Source organism: Conger conger, chromosome 2, assembly GCF_963514075.1.
Source record: "Conger conger chromosome 2, fConCon1.1, whole genome shotgun sequence".
Taxonomy (NCBI): domain Eukaryota; kingdom Metazoa; phylum Chordata; class Actinopteri; order Anguilliformes; family Congridae; genus Conger; species Conger conger.
The window spans coordinates 69,430,816-69,450,733 of NC_083761.1; the positions used below are offsets into that span (position 1 = coordinate 69,430,816).

Sequence of the window (19,918 nt, forward strand, 5' to 3'; positions counted from 1 at the left end):
CACATTTGTGCTGAGTACAAGATAGTGCTCCAAGACTCTCTTTTCATCTCTGTATTCTATCCCCTGATAATTGGAAGATGAGTCTCACTCCATGACGGCTTTATTATGTTAAGTCCAATGTGTGTGTGTGTGTGTGTGTGTGTGTGCATGCAAAGGTGTGTTCATGTTTATACAGTATTGTATTAACCCTGAGTTATTTTAGTGGTAATTTACTTACCCATTTACTTAGATTCCCATCTCACACATCTCACAATGCACACGTGAATATACTGTCACTCCAGTGTCAAATTCAGCACGGTACATTGGCTACTCACTCACACTCACGCACTCTCCGTCCATGCCTACGTCAGGTGGGGAAATGGGAGAACGGCAGTCTCTCCATGAAGTACCACGTGTGGCCTCGTTTTGAGCTTTACTCGGACACGGAGAACCGCGAGGACGACCACCTGTCCATCGTCACGCTGGAGGAGGCGCCCTTCGTCATCGTGGAGGACGTGGACCCGTTGAGTGGCACCTGCATGAGGAACACGGTGCCCTGCAGGAAGCAACTGAAAAACCTGTGAGAATATAGCCCCGCATTACTGACTGTAGCCTCGCATTACTGACCGTAGATCTGTATTCCTGACCGCCGCTTTAAATGCCCCAACAAAAGCCCCAAATCACTCATTAGATCCCAACATTACTTGACCATCGCTCTCTATAAATGACCACAAATTTATATCCCAGAGAAAGGCACTGAATCCCTGACGATGTTCCCACATTACTGACCATAGCTCTGTATCACTGACCAGTTTTTTAAATCCCTGACAATAATAATGCATCTCTAACTATACCTAACTATAGTTTTGTTTATATAAACAAAACTATAATTCCACACTGTAGACCAGTGTTGTATTACTTACTATAGTCCCACATCACTGACTCTTGTCCTGTGTGACTGCACCTTTATAAAGCCTCAGATTGTCCCTTTGATCCTGAATCCCTAACTGTACCCCACTCAAACAGTAGTATATAACCTTGAATCTCAAACAACACTGCATGTGAATACACCTGCTTATTACTGTCGGCAGTGCTATATTACTGTGTGCAGGCATCTCTTCCACTCCACAGCCCTTTCCTGTCAACTGAAAACACACATTACTTTCTGCAGTCCAGCATTTCACTGTCTGCAACCTTATCTTACTGTCTAAGCCCCTTGTACTGTATAAAACGGCCTCTGTTTTCCTACAACCCTGTCTTGCTGCTAGCAATTTCAATTCTCTGCATCCCCATGTCACATTCTATTGTTCTGTATTCGCTCCGCCAACATTCACTGATTATTTCTGCAGCCCGTGTTTATTGCGGTTGCATTATTGTGATTTGCTATTGCGTTTGAAACCCGCGTGTGTGGATTTCCTTTCTTGGTGTAGCAGTTATTGTCTTCTCGATACCTAAGATAGCAATAATTCGGTTGAATTTCTGCATTTAGCAGTGTTAATAGCCCAGAATGTAGCAAGGCTACACCTGGCTGACGGGGAATTCTGATGCCTTGGGATTTAAAGTGAGAGTTGAAGCCTCCTCGTATCCAAGGAACGTTTAGTGCAGCTGGCAAATTTCAATCTGACAATAAAATGTCAGTTGGTTGTTGTAGGCGTATGGTTATTTCAGCGTGTGGGATTGAGTTAAGTGTTTTAAGTGTTTATTTTATTTTTTACATTTACTGTCTGTTAACTGTTGCTGTCTAAAACATTACTTGTATGTCCTGTTTCTCTCTTTCTGTCTACCTCTTGCTCCCTCGAAATCTGCTCACATCTTCCCCCTCACCCACTTCTTTTTGCTTTCCTCCTGAATCTTTGCCTCTTTTTTTGTATCATATATATCTATGTTTGGTTACTGACCCCCACATCTTCCCTGCCTCATGTCTGCAATCTTCTACATTTGTTTGCCTGTCCACAATGGGCTCTCCACCTTTTCTTCTCCCCTCTTTTCTTCTCAACTCCTATGTCCGTCTTCCCATATCTCATCCACGGTTCTCACTGTCGCTCTCTTTCTGTCAATTTCTTACCTCATACTTTTATTCTTCACCTCCTGCCTATTTCCCTTGCCCTCACCTTTCCTGCTTCTTTTGCTCTGCTCTCGGTTTTTCAATGTGGCCCCCTCTTCCATTCATCATCTCTTTTTTCCATCCCCTCTTTTCATCCATTTATCTTCCCAAAACTCTGTGACCCTAACCTTCCATTGCTCTCCTGCCCGGTCCCTCCGTTCCCTCCCTCCCTCAGCAATCAGACAGATGGTGGCATCTACATCAAGCGCTGCTGCAAGGGCTTCTGCATCGACATCCTGAAGAAGATCGCCAAGTCCGTCAAGTTCACCTACGACCTCTACCTGGTCACCAACGGCAAACACGGCAAGAAGATCAACGGCACCTGGAACGGCATGGTGGGAGAGGTGTGGACCTGTGGACCACCTGTAACACACCAGTCCTATATGAGCTGAACAAAGGCAACTTGGGGAAAAAAACCAGGAAGTAAAATCAGAGCAAAAAAGATGAGATTTTAAGAGTAGTGCTCAATTATTTGGCATTTAGTGGAACAACCATGCAGTTGTTGAATTGATTAACATACAGTACTGTGCAGACGTCTTAGGCACCCACAACGTTATGATATATATATGTTTATTTCTTGTGTATGTGTTAGTATAAAAGAACACATTTGAGATTTCCAAATATTCATTTTCCAAAAGATTTAATTTTACAGAGACATTTTTGTATTTAATTTAAAAAAGTAACATATTACTGTAAGCAATTTACTGCATTTTTACTTGATCAAGGCTGTCTGAGATCAGAAGCAAGGAGCCAACCAAAGTCTGCAGAAGAACTGTGGCAAGTTCTCCAACATGCTTGGAACAGCCTCCCTGCTGATTGTCTTAGCCAACGCTGTCCTGCAGTTGTATATCTCAGAGAAGTGATGCAGTTTTAACGCTGAAGGGTGGTCACAAAAAATATTGATTTGATTCCGTTTTTAACTATTCTGCCAAATTACTTAAATATAATGTAAAATGTATAATACGTTTATACCTTTCATTGAATTATTTTTGATGGAATCTTATCTGTACCGAACGTTATTCAGGTGCCTAAGACTTTTGCACAGTACTGTAGATTTATAGAGATTATACAGAAAATGCTTTGTAGGCTTTTTGCAAGACTTTATATACTCAGTGCGCACTTTATTAGGTATCTTTAGTCTTTTTTTGTTAGACTTCTGCTGCTGTAGCCTATCGACTTAGAGGTTTGGCGCATTGTGTGTTCAGAGATGCTCTTCTGCATAGCACTGTTGTAATGCGTACTTATTTGTATTACTGTCACCTTCCTGTCAGCTTCGACCAGTCTGGCCCTTCTCCTCTAAGCTCTCTCATTAACAAGGCGTTTCTGCCTGCAGAACTGCTGTTCACTGGATTTTTTTAGTTTTTTGCATCATTTTGAGTAAACTCGAGAGACTGTTGTGCAAGAAAATCCCAGAAGATCCCAGAAATACTCATACCAGCCTGTCTGATAACAACAATCATGCCACAGTCAAAATCTCTGAGATGGCATGTTTTCCCAATTCTGATGGTTGATGTAAACATATCTGAGGCTCCTGACCCGTATGATTTTATGCATTGCACTGCTGCCACACAATTGGCTGATTAGATCATCGCATTAATAAGTAGGTGTACTGTTCATAATAAAGTGAGTGAGTGTATTGCTCTGTGATACTGCGATGTATACAATGTGGCATTAAAAAGAATGGTCAGGAACACAAATGGGGTTCATACAGCTTGTAAAAACAAACATGGGGGAAAAAGTTAAGAGAGGGAGTTCGGCAGCAGACACAAGACCAGCACAGAGACATACTGTAGGTTCATGTATACCTATGTGAAAACAAGCAGTCTAATGTATTTGTGTAGCAGGGTTAGCTTGGCTAGTTTGCTAGTAAGCACGGTGAAATGCAATGAAAGCGAAGGCTTGTAGCAGGTTACCGCAGAAATGCTCCCTGATGACATAACCCTCAAATTCAAAAGAACGTCATTACCCTTTGCTAGGGGCGATTTCACCTTTAGCTGACTGGTAACACGTTTGTCTACCAGGACGAGTGAGAGGCTGGGATTCCAATCCCACCTCGGACTCGGGAAAAATAATCTCTCTCTCGTTACATGTGCAGAAATAGAGTGCATCCAAACCTGTATACACGCAGACACACGCACACACAGGCATATTGTGAACTCAGTCAGGTTTGTCCCATTTTCTGAGCAGTGCTGTAGGGCTCAGGTATTTGTGGCTAAATATACCTGTAGAGATTCAGCAGCAGGGAGAGGAAGGAGAGTGAGTGTTGGGGGAGGGATTGCTATTTCCAGCTGCCATAGCCCGCTGAAATAACCCACTTTTCCCCTCACTCCCCCCAGGTAGGTCCGTTTTGATCCCTGCTCAGAAAACGTAGTGGCCTCTCACTGAACTCCCTCTCCGTGTCTCAGGTGGTGCTGAAGAATGCCCACATGGCAGTGGGCTCCCTCACTATCAATGAGGAGAGGTCGGAGGTCATAGATTTTTCCGTGCCCTTCATTGAAACGGGCATCAGTGTCATGGTTTCCCGTAGCAACGGCACCGTCTCTCCGTCTGCCTTCCTGGGTGAGAATCCTCTGGCATGCACCTGAACACACGCGCGCACACTCACACTTGCTCTCTCTCTCTCTCTCTCTCTCTCTCTCTCTCACGCACACCGTCACTGTCTCACACACGCATACACACTCACTCACCCACACCTCTTTCAACTTTTATTCACTGTTTCTGTCTGAATGCTCGGTATTAATATTCGGCAATTGTTTAGTGGTGTGTTTGTGAACATTAACACTGCCCCTCCCCCCCTCCCTCAGAGCCGTTCAGCGCGGATGTGTGGGTGATGATGTTCGTGATGCTGCTGATAGTGTCAGCGGTGGCCGTCTTCGTGTTCGAGTATTTCAGCCCGGTTGGGTACAATCGATGTCTGGCAGATGGGAGAGGTGAGAAAATGCGAAGATGCAACATGTCCAGGATGCATTTCGCACAATTTGTGCTCTGCTAATACGTGTCCGGTCAATGCTGCGCTTGTCCGACTCAGACAGGGGTCTGAACTGATGTGTCAAACAGCAACCTGTCCATAAAGGCTGCCTTCTGCTGAAGGGCAGAAGCAGGGCTATTCCTTCTACAAAAAGCCCTCTTCATACACGCTTCTTCTGACTGATGATAATGATGATAATGATTATGAATATTTAATTATTATAACAAGAACAATTCATTATTATTATTATTATTATTATTATTATTATTATTATTATTTATGCCAGACATGCATAGAGTGCCTGAAATTCATAAATTAATTTACCGTATACAAATGTAGCCAAACATCAGTATACAGAAACATCAATACTGAGATTAATGGTGAAACAATTTGCATGCAATTATCCAAATTGCAACCAATAAACAAAAGACAAGACTTGGATTTGGATTCCCCAATGATGAACTCCTACAGGCAGACTCTGAAGATCTTTTTTCTTTGTGAATGTCGGGCTTATGCTGGTTACAGAGATAAACCATTCTATTATTTTTGCAACTTTTACGAGCATATTGCCAGAAATGAAAATGGGACTGCCTATTTTGCTATTTTGTATATTGTTCTCTTTTTTGCTTATTTCTTATTTCTCAGAATTTTAGTGGTGTGTGCTGTATGTGGATATGTATGCACTGCTTCTTCCCTGGTGCTGTTGCACTGTGCTGTTTTCACGTCACCGCTAAACTGCAGTAGCATAATTACAGAGCACTGTGCCATTCTACTCCCACTCGTCTTTTTCAAAGAATCAGATGCAAGACTTCCAACTCGACGCTGCTGGATTGAACAACTCTAACGCCCCCGTCCCTCTCTCCCCTCCCTTCAGAGCCCGGGGGCCCCTCCTTCACCATCGGAAAGGCCATCTGGCTGCTCTGGGGCCTGGTGTTCAACAACTCCGTCCCCGTGCAGAACCCCAAAGGCACCACCAGTAAGATCATGGTGTCCGTCTGGGCCTTCTTCGCTGTCATCTTCCTGGCCAGTTACACTGCCAACCTGGCCGCCTTCATGATCCAGGAGGAGTACGTGGACCAGGTCTCTGGGCTGAGTGACAAAAAGGTAGCCTGCGCCTTGCAGATCTGCTGTAGCTTAGCCCGCAAGTGTGCGTGTTCATGTGAGCATGTTCCTCATGTGCTGGCCCTCACGAGAATGAGAATGAATGTACTGATATACATAATGGGATTCTCTTCTAAAGCCAGCTCTTTCTCACTTTTCTCTCTTTTATTTTCTTATCTGGAACTTTATACTGCTTTTTTGTTGTCTATTGCACCTCTCAGTTCCAGAGGCCAAATGACTTCTCCCCGCCTTTCCGATTTGGGACGGTGCCCAACGGAAGCACGGAGAGGAACATCCGGAACAACTATAAGGAGATGCACAGCTACATGGTGAAGTTCCACCAGAAGAATGTGAACGAAGCGCTGGTCAGCCTGAAGTCTGGGTGAGAGTGTGGGGAACAGCAGGCTTGTTAGGGTCTGTTTCTGATTGTAACGCTGCCCCCTGTGGCATATAAGAGATATGACATGAATAAATGATGGTTACTTTTGCCATAGTGTGGGATCAATGGCTACATCTCCCTATCGGGTGACTGTTGAGGATCTGACTGCTCTGGTTACTCTGACAGCAAAACAAAAACATGTTTGCAAGGCTCACATGAGATGATAAGGCTAATCGGTGATACGCTAATTCACCCATAGCCAGACCTTCATTTTAAAAGTAGTGACCATTGGCCCTTCTGCCCCTCCCCACTCGTCTTCTACTCCTTCTCAGTAAGCTGGATGCCTTTATCTATGACGCGGCCGTGCTCAACTACATGGCCGGGAGAGACGAGGGCTGTAAGCTGGTGACCATCGGCAGCGGAAAGGTCTTCGCCACCACTGGCTACGGCATCGCCATACAGAAGGACTCCGGGTGGAAGAGACAGGTGGACCTGGCCATCCTTCAGCTCTTCGGCGATGGTAACGCTTTAATTACCTGCCCTCGCCGGGCCCTGCACGTCCACACTGTTCTTTACGATCTGCCTCGCTGGCACTATCCTTAAAAGACCATGATTAGAGGAGGCAAGGTGACCCGAGCTGGCAGGCAGGCTACAGCGTCCTCCATGCCTGTACAGGTTCAGACAGCTGGGGCTATTTATCTCACGGCCCTGGGCTGATTACTAAAAGCTGCGGGCCCACGGGGAGGGGACTGTCTGACACATCTGGACACACCTGCCGCACGCACACGTGCGCGCGGAGAGCCGGTCCGGTCAACAGCCTGTGCCCTCGTGTTCCACACTGTAAATGCACATTAAAGCATGTGCGACTCCTAACTAGCCCTGGCTTTTTTATTTGTGATGGGTACCCCCCCGGGAAAATGTACCTGTGTCTAAACTTAATGCAGTGCTGGATAGCCTCTGTTTTTCTAGGCAAATGGCGAGTGTGAGTGGCTGAGTGTTCTTATGTTGTTTACGTTCCGCTCTGCCTGGTTCGTTGCTCTGATCCTTGACAGGGAGACTAACAGAGTTAGGGTAATTTAGAAATGTGCTGTTCTGTAACTTCAGCTATCACTGCTTGAAGGAATGTAATATGCGTTATGCCAAAATCTTGCCTTTTTACCTGAATATTTCAGTCACTGTTTGGCAATATATATAATATAATAATATAATAATTGCATATGTATTCTGTTCAGTAGTTTTTCAGACTGGACTTTTCAGTGTTTGGGAATGCCATATTAATAATACCGCAATTTGCAGTGTGTAACTAAGCAAATAGTTACATACCGTGTTTATAAGAGACGGAAATCATTTTACCTAATGTACTCTGCAGCTAATGACTAATTGAAGCCAATCAGTTGCCAAATGACAGAGCGCGTGGAGAGCTGTGGGTTTTGGAAGTCTGTTGGAGCAGTACTGTCGGTGCTTGCAGTGTGCGACGGCATCGGCGGTGTTTGGAAGCAGAGGCTTGAAGCGGATCCAGCTTGAGGAGGTGGGGAGGTGGAGGACATGGAAGTCCAGTAGGTGTAGAGGGAGAGGGAGCGCAGTCAGCCAGGAGACGCGGATGATGTGGGAGGGCTGGATGACTCTGGCAGGGACAGCTGGGCAGGATGGAGCTGCGGTTCAGTAAAGCAGGCGAAGGCTGCTACACCCTTTCTTTAGTCTCCCAGACAGGAAAGATTATGATGCCCGTGTCCGCAACGCTATGGAAGGAGCCCTGTTCCTGTTTATTGGCATCAGTGGTGTGGCTGTACTGCGTTTTGTTACTTTCCTTCTACATTACATTACATTAATGGCATTTGGCAGATGCTCTTATCCAGAGCGACGTACAGTTGATTAGACTAAGCAGGAGACAATCCTCCCCTGGAGCAATGCAGGGTTAAAGGCCTTACTCAAGCGCCCAATGGCTGTGCGGATCTTATTGGGGCTATACTGGCGATCGAACCACTGACTTTGTGGGTCCCAGTCATTTGGGTCCCAGTCATGTTCTATTGTTCTATTGTTATAGAACATAATGTAAACCTACTATATATGTTGATGGTGCACGTTGAACTCCCATCTTTGGACCGAAATAGTGGCCTAGTTACCAGTGGCAGCATATCTCCTGGAATGTCTCGAGACGTTTAAATGCATGTGTCTGTCTATGTGGGTCAGTGTGGAGTGTCAGCCCCATATCAAGTGGACTCCCTCTGAAGATTTCAAAGTCATTTTGTCACATGCTGATCTGGACATTCTTGCTGTGGCCTAGTTACTGAAAGTGATCCACACATTGACAAGCCAAGTAAGATACTGATACAGTTGCACAGGGTGTTTAAGAATGGACTACAGACAGGCTGCAATTCCACAGACCTCAATGAAAATGTCTACTTTGTCAGTGCATGTAAGTTTGGGGACCTTTGACTGTAAGAAATACAAATGGAGACTTTTATCATTTTGTGCCTTAGGAGCGGCCCTCAATGGCTATAGTTGAGTGCTATAACATCAACAACATTCTACATATGATATACAGTATATACTGTATGTGTGTGAGTGTGTGTTTGTTCATTTGTTTTTGTAATGTATTGCACAATAGGTAGTGTTTTTTATGGTTTAAGTGGGAGTGAATGAAGGGGGGAATACACCTTTTTTTAATACAAAAATACTTGTGATTTGTTTCTCTCTCCCATACCCCCAACCTCACCCCTTTCTCCCCTTACCCAGGTGAGATGGAGGAGCTGGAGGCCCTGTGGCTAACAGGGATTTGTCACAACGAGAAGAACGAGGTGATGAGCAGTCAGCTGGACGTGGACAACATGGCGGGCGTGTTCTACATGCTGGGGGCGGCCATGGCACTGTCCCTCATCACCTTCATCGCCGAGCACCTCTTCTACTGGCAGCTGCGCTTCTGCTTCATGGGGGTCTGCTCCGGCAAGCCGGGCTTCACCTACTCCATCAGCAGGGTGAGTGAGGGGGACACGCGGGGCCAGGGAGAACTCTGCTCAAGAATTAAAAACGTGACATGTTTTATGACAAGCATCGACTACTTACACGCATGGCTGGGCATCCTGCACCGTGTCCAATCAGCCGGGAGCTTGGCTTTCTTCCTCTAAGGCAGGAGGCAGCCGTACTGCAGTCCCGCCAGAGCTTCTCAGCAGCGTGAGCGGAGAATTACAAAAGCCCTGTCAGGATCCCTGTCATTTTCTCTCCTCGTGGACAGCTCTCAGTGCATTTAAAGGCACAGAGAATTGTTAAGAATTACAGTATCTTGTGTGATCTTGTGTGTGTATGTCAGTTTGCTGTTTATGCATGCTACTCAATTATTTTTTTTAATTGAGTGATTAAATAGTTTGGGAATTGCTATTGTGTGTATTGATGTTTGTGTGTTTGTAAATTCAACATTGATCAACAAATAATGAAAATAACAATAAGGAGACCTACTATTGCGTTAGAATAACAAAAAATTATTAAAGCTGGAAATACATTACAAACTGCATCAAGGGATGCGTAAAGGTAAATGCAATATTAGGCAGAATGTGAGGGCCCGATACAACATAATAAACATCTGTCTTTCTGTCTGTCTTTGTCCCCCTTTGTCTCTCTGTCTTGCTCTTTTTGTACTTCCCTCTCTGTCGCTCACATTTGTCTCTGTCACTCTCTCTCACTTTCTTTCGCTGTGACTCTCTCTCTCTCCATCTTGCTCCGTCTCCCCCCCATCTCTCTTTCCCACTGCTGTAACAGGGTATCTACAGCTGCATCCACGGGGTCCAGATTGAAGAGGCCAAATCGCCGCTTAACTCTCCCTCTGCTACCATGAACAACACTCATTCCAACATCCTGCGGCTGCTCCGCACTGCCAAGAACATGACCTCCCTCTCGGGGGTGAACGGCTCCCCGCACAGCGCCCTGGACTTCATCCACCGTGAATCATCCGTCTACGACATCTCCGAGCACCGCCGCAGCCTGGCCGGCCACTCGGACTGCAAGCCCCCGTTCATGCCCGAGGACAACATGTTCAGCGACTACATCAGCGAGGTGGAGAGGACTTTCGGCAATTTGCACCTGAAGGACAGCAACTTGTACCAGGACCACTACCTGCACCATCACCCGAGCTCAGGGCCCGGCCTGGGACTGAGTTTGTCTGGCCCCACAACCAACAGACCTCACAGTTTGGGGAGTGCCAGTTCGTTGGAGGGGGGGATGTATGATTGCGACAGTCTAGGAGGGGGGGTGGCCCCAATATTCACCACACAGCCCCGTGCCTCTCTGACTCACAGGAACAACAATAAATTTGACTTGATAGCAGGTCAAACCCCAGCCCCTGGTCCAGGGTTCAAACAAGGTCTGACCGACCTGTATGGGAAGTTCTCCTTCAAAGGTGGAGCGTCCAGCTCGGGGTTCATCGCTGGGCATGACAGGTACTGCGGCGGAGTGGGCGGAGGGATAGACGACGGGAACATGTCCGACATCTCCACCCACACGGTCACCTACGGCAACCTGGAAGGGAACGCCAAGAAGCGCAAGCAGTACAGGGACAGCCTGAAGAAGAGGCCCGCCTCGGCTAAATCGAGACGCGAGCTAGACGAAATTGAACTGGGGTATCGGAGACGACCCCACCACTCAGCCCACCACCATTACCACGGCACCCACTCGCGCCGCTCAACCTCTCCGCCCCTCTTACCCCTAGCTCCGGAGCGGAAGTCTCAGAGAGGGGGAGGGGGCGGGGGAGGGCTTTTCCGTGACAAAGACAGCTTGAGGGATTTCTACCTAGACCAGTTTCGCCCCAAGGAAGGCATACCTCAGTGGGAACACGTGGACTTGACGGATGGACCTGTTGGGGGAGTGGGAGGGGTCGGTGGGGGAGGCGCGGCTAACAGCAGTGGAGTTGGTGGAGGTGTAGGTAATTGCACTAGTTTGGTTGCAGTGGAGGATTTCTTAAAGGGCAAACCCAAGATGAACGAGTGTATGAGTGGAGGGGGAGGGGGTGTTGGAGTTGGGCCGGCTGCATCGGGGCCACAGACGCAAACGTGCTGGGAGAAGAATGTGACGGGGGTCGGGGGTGGCGGGTTGACTGGGGGTGATTGGGAATGTCGAAACTGCCGCAGTGGAGGTGGGGTTACCAAACAGATGTCTCTGCACGGGAGTAGCGTTGGCGGAGGAGGTGGTGGAGGATATCCTGGAGGGGGGATAGGGGGTGGTTGCACAGCTGCAGGAGCAGGGGGGAATAGTACGGTCACTGGGCGTCCAAGTTCTGCCACCTGTGCACGCTGTGATGCGTGCAAGAAAACGGGTAACTTGTATGACATCAGTGAGGATAATCACCCTCTTTTGGATCAACTGGGGGGTAAGTACGGGGAAGGGGGAAAGAGCGGGTTGATAGGGGGCATGGGAGGCGTTCAGACGCAAACGCAAGCTCTGCGGAGGAAACCAGGTTTAGGCGGCAAGCAATTACGACGGCAGCATTCCTATGACACGTTTGTAGACCTGCAGAAAGAGGAGGCGGGCGGGTTAGGGGGAGGTATGGGTGGGTTTGGGGGTGGAGTAGGGGGAGGTGGTATGGGAGGGATGCTTCCCCCGCCTCGAAGCGTGAGCTTGAAAGACAAAGACCGTTTTATGGAGGGAGTGAGCCCGTACGCCCACATATTCGAGCGCCATGCCTCATCAGAGAGGGAGAGAGAACGAGACCGAGATCCACTCTTTTTTGCAGGGGAGCGAGGAAAGGGAGGCTCATCTTTTGGGCTGTTCCGGGGAGGTGAAAGCGGGCTGCATCGTCGGTCGGTGGGGGAAAGAGATACGAGGGATAGAGACAGAGGGATGGCAGGGGGTGGGGGTGTAGGGACGTATTCCCTGTCTAAATCTCTCTACCCAGATAAAGTGAACCAAAACCCCTTCATCCCAACCTTTGGTGACGACCAGTGTCTGTTGCATGGTGCCAAGTCGTACTACATCAAAAAGCAGCAGCAGCAGCAGCAGCAGCAGCAGCAGCAGACACCGCTCCTAAAAAACAGCCGAAGTGACTTCAGAAATTCCATGGGCGTGACGTCTTTCCTACCTGCATCCGCCACGGCAGGGGTGATGTCTAACATGGCTCCCAGGAGCTTCTCCAAGGAGCTGAGCCTGGGTGGAATGACAGGACCGATGGGGAACCATCACGGGGGCCCCAATAATAACAAGCTGCTGTCATCAAGGGACGGATTAGGAGCCGGCCAAACGCAGAGACCATTCAATGGCTCCAGCAACGGGCACGTGTACGAGAAACTGTCGAGCATAGAGTCCGACGTGTAAGAGAGGGGAGAGAGGAGACTGGGATGCAGGGACTGGAGTGAGAGGATGTAAGAAGGACGCTTCCTACATTGTGGCAATTTATTTACGAGAGAGCGGAGAATACAACTGCACATTCCAGTTTAACAGGAAGGGCAAGGTGGGAGAGAAGAGTATGTCCCCCAACAATGAGAGAGACAGGGGGCACCAGCCCCCACTCTGAATCAAGAGAATAGGGGTGTAATGAGTGAAGGACATATAAATATAGATTGTTGAGTGAGTTATGAGACTAGAGGAAGTAAATGCAATGTAAGCAACGTTCAGGGGCAAAGGAAGATAACAAAAAGAAAGAGGAAGCCAGGATGAGAAAAAGAAAAGCCTGCAGATTCATCTGTGACTCTCTGTCTCTTTTCCTCTCTTCCACCGTACCCTTACGCCAAATTAAGTGCTTGTTTGATCCTGGTTTGCTATGAAAATACAATCATGAATGAAAATAAAATGCTAACTTGTATAACAGGGTAAAATAATAACAATAATAATGTTGTTAATAATAGTATCGATTATGATGATGTTTATGATATTTAGTTTGGCTTTGTTTTTTAAATATTTTATGCTGTTGAATATTTGTAATTAATTATTTGTTAGCTGACTATGTAGAAGGAAGCTCATTACGTAATGAAACTAATGTGCTGGAAGAAACAGATGGTAATTTGATTTCCTGACTGTTTTTTATGATTGATTATCTGTGTTCTAACTATCCATGTCCATGCATTTATTTGCTGTTTTGGAGTGTTGTAAATGGTGAAAGACATGATTTGCACAGTGTCAAACTGTACAGAAAATACAGTGTAATGTCTTATTGCATTTCAAAAGATATACAGTATCTAAAACTGTTCTGGTTTACAGTTGTCAATAGGTAAGACGGAAAAAAGTACAAGAGTGGGCTGAAGATATTGTGTAGGATGTGCCTTACTGGATTCCAAAAGCTGTGTTTCACTGGGCCAGATATATCACACTGAGAGATGACACGATTTGTCATGACAGGGTTGTCTATGGCGATGTGAAAAGAGACATCTCCAAATGCTGAATTGGATTTGAGATATTGTATGGAATACAGCATGCCTTATAGGTTGTATTTTTCAGGGAAAGGCCAGGGAGAGCTGAGCCCTGCTGTTGATAGATCAGTGTGTATTACGCTTCAGTTTAAATGCTGTCAAGTTGCCACAGTGCATCTACCTTGGGTGGTCTAATGCCACAGGTCACATTCCTGAACCAGGCTCCATGGGCGCTGGTGAACCATTGCACAGGAGGTGTCTTTTTTTAGGTGTCTTTTAGGTGGTCATAAAAATGCCTGCTGATGAGAAGTGTTTAAGGGTGAGATATTGACAGCTCTTTTTCCTGGACACCTCAATATATTTTACAGGACAGGGCAAGACTCATTTCACACTGAGTTTCATAAAAGGGAGAAAAACACTGGGTGCATTTCTTGTTTTAGTACTCATTTCACATGCAGGACGAATCACACAGGATACATTTTATGCCTGTGGGTGATTGAAAGTTTGTCTAAATTTGGCTTCTGATTAAATAGTTTTAGGACTTGCCTTTCAAGGGAAAATGATGGGAAATGTATTCAGGCACAGAATTGAAGAGCATGATGAGGTTCTGCAAAGCTATACAATATTTAGCTGGGCTTGCGTGAAGTGCTTATAAGTTATATGTAAATTATTGTCTGGTTAGTATTTCAAATCAGCTGAAGGCAGATTTTTGGAATAATGCATAGATTAGTATTTTTCCACTGCTCCTTCCTGTCTCCATTCCATTAAATGGAAAACCTTTGTTTGAACTTTGAATAAATATCAAGGTCATTTTATTGCTCTCTTTTTTTACATTATTGTGCACATGGTTTTGGAACACAAACAGACCAAAAGAAAGACAAGTTCAAGTGCAGAGGCTGTCTATTGGTCAGTATTGCCATCAGTGTTAATTTTTTTCCTTGTAAATGAACACAGAAAAGTATTTCCTTTTGTACAGTACACAGACAGTCAGGATGTAATTTTCAATATAGTTTTACAACAAATAACGAACAAAAAAATGCGAAAGAACTAAAATGAAAACAAAAATACATAAAAAACAAAAACAAATTATAATGGTAATACTATGATTACTTGTGTTTTAATTTAGTATGTTTGTTATTTCATGGTATATTATTAAAGATGATTATGTTAAGAACTAGTTTAATTTGTTTTAAGGACTGATGATAACAAATACCATAAGTGTGTAGGTTTATCAGGAAATCAAAAAGGATTATGGATGATACAAATTTCCCTCGTGTTACAACTGTGCACCTTGTGGCAAGCTTTTATACATACACATGTGACAGTCTAACAAAGCATTTCATCCCTTTTCTTTTGAGAAATGCTTTCAATCAGCAAGGCATTTCCACTGTTCGCCTTATATCCTACAGTGATGTCTGGGAGCTGGAATAACAAAGAGGCACTGTTTATTGTGCACAGGAAGGCACCACTGGTTAGACCGGTGCACACTGTTAAACATTAGAACATACATTTGGCAGTTAAAGTCCAATTCTTATCATTTAGATAATAATAACATGCCATTGAAGCTGACAATGTCTGACATGTATGGTCTTAAAATGTTCTTCAGTAACAGCTTTTTCTCCTGTGGTGCCACTTATAGAACATATCCAGGAAGCTTTGTACTCTGTGCCATGAGGTATTTTTCTCAGCATGCAACTGTAACGTAGTTCATAGATGACCTGGCAAAGCACACCTACATAAACCACATTCAGGAAACATTGTAAATGTTTAAAAAAAAAAAAATATATATATATATATATATATATATATAATATATATATATATATATATATATATATATATATATTTCTTGGCATGTGTCTAGTGATTTACTGACAGCTGCACAGTACTCTACACATGTATGCAGTTACTTGATGCTTATCTATATACAGACTGTATCCCAACAACCCATGTCAGAGCCATGCCCCGAATTAAGACCAAAATCACTTTCAATCATAAATAATAAATTGAAATGTATAGGCCTTATAACAATTTGGAACACCCCCCACCACCATGTTCATTTTTCAACATACATATGAATGTGTGTGCTGGGGTGAAAATGTGCATGTGTATATTTCACTGAGTGTGCTTGCTGTTTTAAGATTACATTAGTCACATGGTTCATTTTGATTATGTTACTTTTGTCTCTGTTTCAATATTTTGAGGGAGGGAACAGGAAAAAAACAGTTGACGTTGTACATTTGAACAGTTTTGGCAAAATTGCTATTTCATCACAACAATATAAAGTTTTTTACAGTTAATATTAAGAAGTGTGAGTGTGTGCGTGCGTCGGTGTGCTTTTGTATAGCTGTATGTGTAAAAACTTAATAGAATCAATTGACCTCATTTTCAATAAATTGCATGATCAAAATATTTGTGTGCTTTCCCCTGATCCTGGATTTTATTTAATCCTGCACATTTAAATTAATCATTGTTTTTGAAATTTGCTCCTATAAGAATTTGCATCTTTATTTTCAATATCCCACTTAACTAATAAAATGTATCACCCTACAATAGAGGCACCAATACACACACCTGTGAATTTTACACCTCACACACTGTATGTCTTCAGGCAACATATTTACTTTCATTACTTTAAAGTACATTTTATTGTAAATAATTGATTTTAAAAGTATATATTGTGATTTGTATTTTCATCACTTGAAGCAGAAATACATATATTATCACTGCCTCACCTTCTTTAATGATAGCTTTGACTGTATTTTCATTCACGTCGGTATCTCAAAGAGTTTATGGTCTGGCCACAAATGGCTATGGCAGGGCATTTTTGGTGATGAATTATTTTAATCATTAAGTCTCATACTATCCCAAGCTCCAAGGACCAGTGATTCAAATGCCACTGTTCTGAGCCCTTGCACATCATCATTTATTGAGAAGATACAACAAAATCTGAAAACAACAGAAAATGTATATCTCAGAAGCAAAATTGCTCAAAGATAATACATATACATACTGTATTTTAAACTACATATAAAAATGAAGCTACATACATAAATCATGAATAAATAAATGTAGCATAGACAGTACAAGGTGATGTTTACTTTCTGTTTTTATTCATTTTGACACTCAATTATACTATAAACAACAGTAATGTTTTAGTGTTTTGTTAGTATTTGGTTTTACGAATATATTAATGGAACGAAAATGGTATATTTCAGGGGACTTTTGAACAATGATAACATTCAACAATAATTATGTAAAGTTAGCAAATTCATATCAATAGTAATGAGATAGGAACAATCATCTTGTTTTTGTCATTCTTGCCTAGTTTGAGGAACTTTCAGATTTAAGCATATTTCCTGTGATTTTACAGTTGATGGAGAATTATGTTTTATTACAATTTATCTCATTTTAATGATTTTTTATTGTTTTCTGCTGAGCCCTGATTTTTTTTGTATTTACGAGTGGGTTCATGAACATGCTTTGGCATCTATATGTGCTTATGTATGTACGAGAGAAACTACTCACAGGGCAGATAAGTGTATATTATAATGTTGTCTGAATTCTGTAAATAATTTTAAAAAATCCATTTTTTTGTTCCCTTTTAATACAAACAAATAAAAAAATTATTTTAGAAAAATTTGGGTAACATTTTAGGGTTATGGTTGTTGCAAAGAATGTTTTTTTTTTAAGTGCAATGAGTGCATTTTGCATATTCTGCATTTACAAACAGTCAACAGGTTGTGGTGTGAAACTGTATATACATTCCCCTTACTGTGCGTATGATCAATTAGTTACCATTTTTGGAATCACCTCTTTGATCATACAATACATATATTGATCATCAGTATACAGTAGGTAACAAAAACAATTCCTTCAACTTCATATTGAATTCCAGGTCATTACTTTATGTTTTGGTGGTCCTTTATTTTGAAATGTTACCGAATTTATACATCAGAAGCACACTAACAAAACACACATAAATTGTACAGATTGTGTAAATATAAATATTGAAAATATTAATTTCATGTGCTCTTTCATTTTTTATGGAAATTCAATTTCAAACCATGAAAACAAAAATAAATTATTTCATTACAAAAATGCAAAAACATTCACAATGGTACTTTAAATAATGATAACACTGATATGTATGAGGATAAGTGCTGAAAAAATGATTCCTTTGTTTCTTTGTACAAAACAAACTGAAAAGTGTTGAGTATCAATAAAAAGTTGAGTCTCATTCATGCTGTGTCCTCTCTTCTCTGACTTTAGCATAGTGTTTCCATTGTGACCCGTCCTTCATGGAAAACTCAGACTTTCTGTAGTCCTTTCTTTTTTCTTGCCTTGACACATTTTATTTGCACTGTTGTGTTCTCTCTTCTGTGTGTATCTCCCTCATTTTTCTGCTATGATAGCCTTATGTTTCTTCCAGAAGGTTGGCATCATGGCTGGTTTTCGGTCCCTACTTTCAGCAAGCACTGCTATGAGAGAAGAAGCCTACAGTATGATATTATGGCCTGGATGAATCAATCTATCCTATGTTCATTTATAGTCAAATTCAGTTTTAAGTTGCTCATATCTGAAGCTGCCATATTGGAAACTATACTAATATAACTATTCATACTATTTCATTTTTGTTGAAAATTGGCAATTGACTTCTTCCTGGTGATTATTATTTAAAAATCCATCCTGAAAGATAAGGCAGGAAGGTTCATTTCGAAGAATCCCCCCATACAACTGCTTTTTCATGGTATACTCTGAGATGCCTGGTCATATAGTGCATGTTTTTTTATATCTGCAGTTTAGAACCCAGTTCCACCTATTTTCATGTAAATGTGGTGAGCAATATGCAAATAAACTGTGTGGATGGCTCAGAGCTGTCTGTCAGTGAGCAAATAGTGTGAATTATGCTAAATAATTACACATTATAGAAACACTGTGGATACATTTTTAATTGTTACTGATGGAGGAATCTTTCTGTATTTTAACTGACCATTTGTGAAGATAAGGGTTCGTTTTGAATCAGTACTTTTCAACATTTACCTTGAAAGTGAATCATTCTTGAGGTCTGGAAAATAATACCATATACTGTAAAACTCTTCTGTTTATATTAACAAAATAATTTACCTTCCTTCCTCCAAAACTTTAAATTAACTACAGTGACAGGACTGATTATTAATTTGTGTCATCATTTCAATTTGTGTCCTTTTTTTCTACAAATAATTTTGAGATTTCTGAAGTCATTATAGTAGAGGAATGACATTCAGCCAAAATACTGTATAAGAGTAAGGTCATTCTGCATTATGGGAATGATAAGGTTGTAACTCATATTTGACAAAAATTAGTTAGTGTCATATTAATTGGGAAATTTAATCGATATTTCGTATTGTACATTCAGTGTAACTTTAGGGTGTGTCATTTTGATCTATGAAAAACTGCCCTGCATTTCAGTTTGTCAGTGTTAGGATGTGAAAGCTTTGAAGATTGGTGTCTCAAAACTACTCAGAGTGCAGATAGAATTACATCAAAACAGAAGTGTTTTGATTTGAATTCTTTCTATAGAAAATTCACACACAGTATCTACAAGCCACAGGTGATTAGTGAATACCTTACAGTAGGAGGAGATTACTTTGGTCTCTCAGTCCTCAAAATGGTCCATTCCCATGATTACCAGCTAAACTTGACCAGTGATTGCAAGATGTCCTTGATACTTCAAGCCCTTTGAAAGTCATTATTTGTGTAACATAACAAGACATTATCCTGTCATAACACCTGAGTGGCACATCTTAAAATAGTTTTCAGGTACAAATATGTCATCCCTGCTAAGTATTTGTCCCGCTACTGTAGCTGTGTCAATAGTAAGTGTATAGTTATTTCCAAATATTTTTAATTCCAGTATGCTTCGTGACACTGTCATGAATCTAATTAATATGCATTAAATGCCTGGTCTGCAATGCACAAACAGTTGGATAATCAATAAATTGAAAGAAAAAAAAGTAGTGAGCATAATTTCGAACATAATTATTTCCTTACTAAAATGTTGGCAACTTTTTTCATAC

The 19,918-nt window shown here is 42.7% G+C and overlaps 1 protein-coding gene across 1 annotated transcript in view; it reads left to right on the top strand.

The window, feature by feature from the left end:
• The window catches only part of grin2bb (glutamate receptor, ionotropic, N-methyl D-aspartate 2B, genome duplicate b), a 53,364-nt gene extending 38,690 nt beyond the window's left edge, over positions 1–14,674 (top strand). The window contains exons 6-14 of the mRNA XM_061231302.1: positions 351–559; positions 2,259–2,427; positions 4,489–4,642; positions 4,888–5,013; positions 5,926–6,155; positions 6,374–6,534; positions 6,864–7,051; positions 9,268–9,506; positions 10,285–14,674. Coding sequence (XP_061087286.1) covers positions 351–559; positions 2,259–2,427; positions 4,489–4,642; positions 4,888–5,013; positions 5,926–6,155; positions 6,374–6,534; positions 6,864–7,051; positions 9,268–9,506; positions 10,285–12,828 — 4,020 coding nt within the window. The 3' untranslated portion in view covers positions 12,829–14,674. The remainder of the gene's footprint in view (positions 1–350; positions 560–2,258; positions 2,428–4,488; positions 4,643–4,887; positions 5,014–5,925; positions 6,156–6,373; positions 6,535–6,863; positions 7,052–9,267; positions 9,507–10,284) is intronic.
• The last annotated feature ends 5,244 nt before the right edge of the window (positions 14,675–19,918 follow it).